A 7227-nucleotide genomic window follows, 5' to 3' on the forward strand; every position below is an offset into this window, starting at 1 on the left:
TTTATTTTATTAATATTTTTCTGTTTTATGTCTAAAAACAAGAGTAAACTGACTATTTTATTGTATTTACGTGTGGTTTTATCTGCGTGTATCTAGATATTGTCTATATGACGATCGATAGAACTAGTAGTTTTTTGCAAACAAATGTTGATAAAATGTTATAATTTGTTTAAAAAGGTAGGTGCCTCCGAGTTGAGTGTTTATTGATTATTTGCGTAACTGGAGTTGTCTCGAGGTCATTCATTGTATTGTAAGCGTGACGCAATTCAAATAAAAATCCTACTTCGTCGTTTACCAAAGTTTGTTTGTTATCTTATCCTTCCCCTTTTTAACTAATTAGCACGGTTACCCACATGTGTTCACATATCATAACGGATGTAATTACTTATTACATAGCCAAAAATTCGCTTCCAAAACAACATGTAGTATGCATGTATTCAAAAAATTACGGATGGTTATTACTTATTAAGTGTACAATACATATTCATGTATTATATTTACTGATTAATTAATGCGATTGGGCTTATAACATCTAGAAAGCCTGTAGGAACCATAGACGTAGGAATGTAGGAACAGAACATAAACTATAGGTGGTTGCCAAGTAGAATGTGGTGCCTAGATTCAATTGGTTATCGTACTGCTGTTTGTTGACGATTACATGACGTAGCCAATAAAATCTACATAGGCACCACCGGATGGGCGCCACCCATTCTACCCTTGGATAATTCTCTCTTTTTATCTGTAATAACACTATGATATTCCTGGTCTTACTTTTGTGGTGTGAAACAATCTAAAAGTTAGTAGCAACAGTACATTGCACTCACTCGTAAAATAGAGAATACGGTGACATTGTTATTATTATCTTTTATTTTAATGCATGTCACTGTCGCTTTTTCCATATTCTGCTTAGGTATATATATATATATGTACGTGTAGCATATCTAATTTTATTTAACATATTTACAACTCGCAATTCAGTAATTACTACGTTCGCTTGTAAATTTAATTTGAGTGGCAGTATGCGTATGACTAGTGGCAATTGCAAATTTGTATTGGATTCTGAAATGTAGTTGATAAAATTTGCAAGTGAAACATTAAAAAGATTCAAACATTTGAAAGCTCTTATGTGAGACAAATCTTTAAATCTTGCGGAGTACAGGATTTAGTTACTTTTGTGTTCAAACAATAATTGTGCAGTCTACTTAGTAAATATCTCCTGTTTTATTCATTTATGATTAGCGTATTGTTTTGCGAATATTTTGATTTATCGCAAACGAGAGCAAACAAAAGATTGTTGTCATTGCAAAATTTATGTATTGGCACATTTTGCGTGGTACACCTGCACACAAACGATGCAAACGTGACGGTTTCAGAACAGTTTCAAAGACTGTTTGAAACAGATCATATTTACCACGAATAGATATACAGTCGTCAGTATCTTGGAGGAAATAGTGGAGTAGATCAGTACATGCAGGTGGTAGTGGTAAGGTCTCTCAATGACTTGTTATATACGAATGCCGCAAGTGGCGATCGATACCCGCAACACATGCATCTGAGAGTCGACAGCGGCGAGTTATAAATCATACTGCGAACAATAGCTAAGGAAACTCACAAGACGTTTCCGAAAATAATCAGGAAGAACTAAATTAGTAAATTACATTACAAATGGATTACATGTTCAACATTAATTGCCCTATTTGTTGTTTAATAACTACAGTATTGAATAAAGCAACATTTGTAACAGTTTTATTTCTCCGTAGAACATGTAACGGAAACCAAAATATAAGTGGGGGTTGAGCCTTATTACTATTTACCTGTTTACGATTAGTAATCTCGGCAATTGACCTTGATACTGTGTTATCAAATATTTGTTGTTTACGTGTTAAGAGGTTACTTAATGGAGATAAAAAATTAGGTTCGTGTCGATGCGACTTGGTTTTGTGTTTATGTTACAAATGGCGCGGTATCACGATGCTATGTAATTACTTTTGCTTAGGAGGAGATAAATTGTTCATGTGGGTCAAGAAATGTTGCTGGCCTAGATTGAGTTACCGATTGTTTACGAATACTTCAACATTACAGGTTTATGAGGTGTTGTAATGATCATGATGCTCATTAAATGTGACTTTACACACCGCCAAGTTTTCTTGGCATTAACAAGGACTTTTTATTCGTGTAGAAGAGAGATGTTGTAGCTATTTACTTAAATTTCCCCAACTGGCTCATTCAAATAAACTCCCTTTGTTTTTGTTCGCTAATTTGTCATCAGCTTTTGGTTAGCCTTACATTTTCCGCATTTGAAAATATTAATTACTTTTATCTAGTATGAAAAAATCACTTTTTCATTTATTTGGACAAATATTTTGCTTGTATGAGATGGAAACTGCAAAGGTTGTGAAGTGGAGTGATAAATAATAATCGGTTAAACGGATATTGGAACCGCTTTGTTTGTAAACATTAGGGGCCAAAACAAGATATTTTCGTGCGATTCTACATTCGTATTTATAGATTTCTATTCTGAGATTTTATTGTTTGTGACTGGTACCGTTCCTCTACTTATGTATTTATTCAAGTGCATCAGCAGGTACTTAAAAGTTTAAAGCATCCTTACAAAAATACTAACCTCAATATACGCAGATACGTAATATACATATTTGCATAATAAGAAAAAATAAAGGTTTTGATGCGCTAATATCAATCATGGATCAGTGGCGGCTCATGATGAAATGAAGGGGTGTTTTGTGCACTAATTAGCTGCGTTAAATGCAGCTCACTAACTGGTCTATATTTGGTGCTTTATGCTAATAAATGGGCTGTAGCGGGGACTTTACAGCAGAGCCGGCCGAACTTAAACTTCGTAGGACCCGCTACCTGAGGTTAGTTTGGGTCACTCTATACCCTTCACTGAGTACGAGAGAGTAAGCAGTAATGACAGATATTGCTTTCTGTTTTTCTTCTCTCTTCCACTCCCATATCAATGGAAGGGATAAGAAAAGGAAATGGGGAGCTCCTTGGCTATACCTGAGGAGCATTCGGGAGTCAAAAGAGCCGAATTTACTCGTCTCTGGTTTATGCTAACAAATGGGCTGTAACAGGGAGCGGGTGCGGGTTCTCGAAGTACATTCCAGAACTGCTTCGTGTGGTCCTGTTCAATAATAATAGTAATAACATCGCGCCGCGCCCTACGAGAGACCCAGAAAATTAATTTAAAAACCGCGTAATGTCACGTAGCTTTGTCGAAAATTTTTGTTTGAAAATATATATATTACTGTAACAACCGTTCGTTGGTAGGTATACTTATAATAGTTTTATTACTTTCAGATAGGCTTAAAAAGTCTTGTGTATATGCCCAGGGGCAAAATCTACATCCAAAGATGTCCAAAGCTTTGCCACATTGATACTGTAGATTGGACAGCTATCGGAACTGAGCACCCAACTGTAATGATAACTGCCGATGAAGCTGATGTTATGAGGAACCGCAAGCCTTGTTCGACGACTTGTCCGTCAAACTGTAAAACCGGTACGTATTTTCTAAACGTTTGTCGTGATAATTCATTTACGTTCAATTAACGTTTGTTATAGGACACTGCTGGAACGAGAACGTTTGTCAAATAACCAGGAGCAAATCGTGCCCTAACGACTGCTCTATTTGTACAGAGGAATCGAAATCGATAGCAACTAACTCCTGCATGTCGTGTAATTATTTGACCGATAACGGTTTGTGCGTCAGGAGTTGTCCCCGAAATAAGTTAGATAATAATACTCTTTATATTTTGACAGTATAAATATGTATTTCGTTTTTGGAATTGTAGGTTCCTTCATACCCTGCTGTACACGTGTGTCACCGAGAAAGAGTGTACATCGATTCTGGACAATACATGGTGGACTTTTCAGCAGAAATGCATCAATTCGTGCCCTCAGGGGTTCAAGTCTATTCCTATAGAACAAGGTGGTTGTGAGTCTTGCCACGGCCGTTGCGAAAAATGGTGCCATGCCGATCCCGAAAATGATTTTGTCATATTGGTTGACACAACGTCAGAAGCTCAAAAGCTTGGAGGCTGTACACACATAAACGGCTCTCTATCTATTCGAATTGATACGAAAAGTCTGGCCGAAGAATTAGTTAATCATTTGGGTAAAGTGGAAGAAATTACAGGGTTCTTAAAGGTTTCTCGTTCGTACCATATTACCTCACTGATGTTCCTGAAAAGTTTAAAGGTCATTCACGGAAGAGTAGTTGACAATAGACGCCATTCGTTGGTAATATACGAAAATCAAAATTTGCGCGAGCTATGGAATTGGAACAAGTTCTCTTTGGCGATTAAAAACGGGACCATCTCATTTCATTACAATCCTCAGCTTTGCCTTAAGGAGATTGAAAAACTTGCTGAAATGACAAATTTAACTGGCACTTACACGGACATTGACGTGACACCGGATTCGAATGGAGACAAAACAGCATGTAATTACGTGGACTTACATGCTAAATATACTGATCTTAATCCGACAAACGTGACTTTAAAGTGGGATCATTTCAGACTGCACGAAAACGATTCTCTTATCAATTACGCCGTATACTATATGGAAAGAGACGCTACAGTCATGACGACCTCCGATGCCCAAGACGAGTGTAGCGGTGAAGGTTGGAATAGTGTCTTCGTTTCAAGTAATACGGCTGTAATTTCCAATCTAGAGCCTTTTACTGAGTATGCATTTTACATTAAAATGTATGTTTCAATTCCCTCGCATGGCGGACAAACTAATGTCACGTACTTCCGCACGGCTCCAGACGATCCATCTCAGCCACGCGAGATCGTTACTGAAGCAATAAATAGTAGCACGATTAGGATTAAATGGCTACCGCCCTTGTACCCGAACGGTAATCTTTCACACTACCACGTGCTGGGTTTTCTGGAACCTGACGATCCTAAATTTATTGCCCAAAGAGACTATTGTTTGTATCCTCCCGAAGACACTGGGAAACAACCTGTTTTGGTACAAAACTCTTCATTAATTAATTCAACGAAGAATGTAGGTGATTGTAATTGTTCTATAGAAACTGCGAAAATAACGAAGGAAGAATTTGATGTTTTGTGTGATAGCATAGTGTCAGTGTACAGCGGTAACGAATCTTTGATAAACAGTGGTTCTTGTAAGAGATTCATGTACATTCAGGAAAATCGCGATTTGTATAGAAATTATCAATCCGGACCAGTAAAAGCGGAAGATTATCGAAAAGAGGACCATTACATAGACAGAATTGTCCCAGCGAACGAAACCAATTTGGACATCAGTGGTTTACGTCGGTTTAGCATGTATGTTTTTTTAATTTCTGCGTGCAATCCAGATTATAAAGGTAAACCGCAGTGTAGTTCTCCCATTCTTGTATTTAAAAGGACTTCGAAAGACGAAAAGTCAGACGATATACGACCTGATCCAGTGGTTACCGTCGAGGGCAGCAATGTAGTGTTAAAATGGCAACAACCAAGGAGTCCCAATTCCATTATAGTGGCTTATCGAATAGAACACAAGAAAACTGACATTGAAAACACGAAACCAGCTTACAAGTGCGTTACAGCGGACAACCATATTAGGAACGGAAACACCTACACGATTAAGAATTTGTTACCCGGAGAATACACTGTTCGAGTTAAAGCCATTTCCTTGGCGGGCGCCGGGAATTTCGGAAACTTGTACAAATTTGAAATAGACGACGACTCAAAACCGCGTTTGTGGATTATACCATTCATGCTTATCATACTCACCGTGTTGATTCTGTTGCTCCTTTTGTACGCTTGGTATAAGAGGAAGCACAAGATGGACATGTTGCATTTAATAGCTAGCATCAATCCGGACTACGCCGGTCCCGTGTACGTGGAAGACGAATGGGAAATAGATAGAGAAGATGTCGAAATTTTAAACCCATTGGGCAAAGGTACTTTTGGCATGGTATACAACGGACGTATCAAGTCAAAGAATTTAGATTGTGCGATTAAGACTGTCAACGAAAGTGCTAAAATGCACGATCGTATGGAGTTCCTGAACGAAGCAGCTGTCATGAAGGCATTCAGTGACGCACATCATGTGGTTAAACTGTACGGGGTGGTTTCCAGAGGCAATATTCCCTTAGTTATAATGGAGCTGATGCAGAGAGGCGATCTTAAATCATACTTGCGTAGGTCAAGAGATTCCTCCAACTCCATTAACTGCGCGGAAATGTACAGAATGGCAACAGAAATAGCCGACGGTATGGCCTATTTGGCTGCGAAAAAGTTCGTCCATCGCGATCTGGCCGCTCGTAATTGTATGGTATCCGCGGATCGTACGGTTAAAATTGGCGATTTCGGAATGACCAGAGACATTTACGAAACGGATTATTACAGAAAAGAAAGTCGCGGATTACTTCCGGTTCGTTGGATGGCTCCTGAAAGTTTAGCGGACGGGATATTCACGTCCGACTCCGACGTGTGGAGTTACGGGGTGGTTTTATGGGAAATGGCAACGCTTGCCGAGCAGCCGTACCAAGGACTAGCGAACGAACAAGTGCTGCAGTTCGTCATTGCGAAAGGAACGTTAGATCGTCCGCCCGATTGTCCCGACCTGCTCTACGAAATAATGGTGGCATGTTGGAAGTGGCGCCCTTACAATAGACCGCAGTTTATCGACATCGTACAAAAACTGGAAAGCCACGTTGGACAAAACTTCCGACTCGTTTCGTTTTACCACAGTAGGGAAGGTGAAGAGTTTAGACTGAACAGTAAGGAGAGGGTGCAAAACATGCCCGCGTTAGGTGTACGGATTGATCAGAACAGTGGCGTGCATTGGACGTCGACCTCCGACGACGAAGTTAGCATATCTTCCGACCAGCCGAGCGAATTATTATCCTATTCACACCAAAGACAAACACAATCTCCGAGCGGTAGTAGTAATTTACAATAGCGTGTAACTAATAGTAATTATAAGTAGACGCGATTTTTTATCGAATCATTGTGATATGTTTATAGTCATTAGGTTTACATGATATAAAATTGTTAAAGCTGCCTTAAAATGTCTATATATATAATATAGTAATTATATTATACACACACACACATACATACATACATATATAATGCAATGTAACTGCCTGTTGCATTTCAATTTTTTCATTTGTTACAACCATAGCGAATGTTAATATACATACATATAATTTGCGTAGAAAATGTTGCTATTATATTATAATATATT

At 38.5% G+C, this 7227-nt stretch overlaps 1 protein-coding gene across 2 annotated transcripts in view; it reads left to right on the forward strand.

The window, feature by feature from the left end:
* LOC108740223 (insulin-like peptide receptor) overlaps nucleotides 1-7097 on the forward strand; it is a 15868-nt gene extending 8771 nt beyond the window's left edge. The window contains exons 1-4 of one of the 2 annotated variants that reach the window (XM_018474458.2): nucleotides 2299-2876; nucleotides 3322-3520; nucleotides 3583-3748; nucleotides 3813-7097. In XM_018474458.2, coding sequence (XP_018329960.1) covers nucleotides 3346-3520; nucleotides 3583-3748; nucleotides 3813-6939 — 3468 coding nt within the window. In that variant the 5' untranslated portion in view covers nucleotides 2299-2876; nucleotides 3322-3345 and the 3' untranslated portion in view covers nucleotides 6940-7097. Of the gene's footprint in view, nucleotides 1-2298; nucleotides 2877-3321; nucleotides 3521-3582; nucleotides 3749-3812 lie in introns of those variants that run through there. The other variant, XM_018474457.2, reaches the window with a different exon arrangement.
* Nucleotides 7098-7227: the final 130 nt, after the last annotated feature.

Source organism: Agrilus planipennis, unplaced genomic scaffold (assembly GCF_000699045.2).
Source record: "Agrilus planipennis isolate EAB-ADULT unplaced genomic scaffold, Apla_2.0 scaffold158, whole genome shotgun sequence".
NCBI classification, from domain to species: domain Eukaryota; kingdom Metazoa; phylum Arthropoda; class Insecta; order Coleoptera; family Buprestidae; genus Agrilus; species Agrilus planipennis.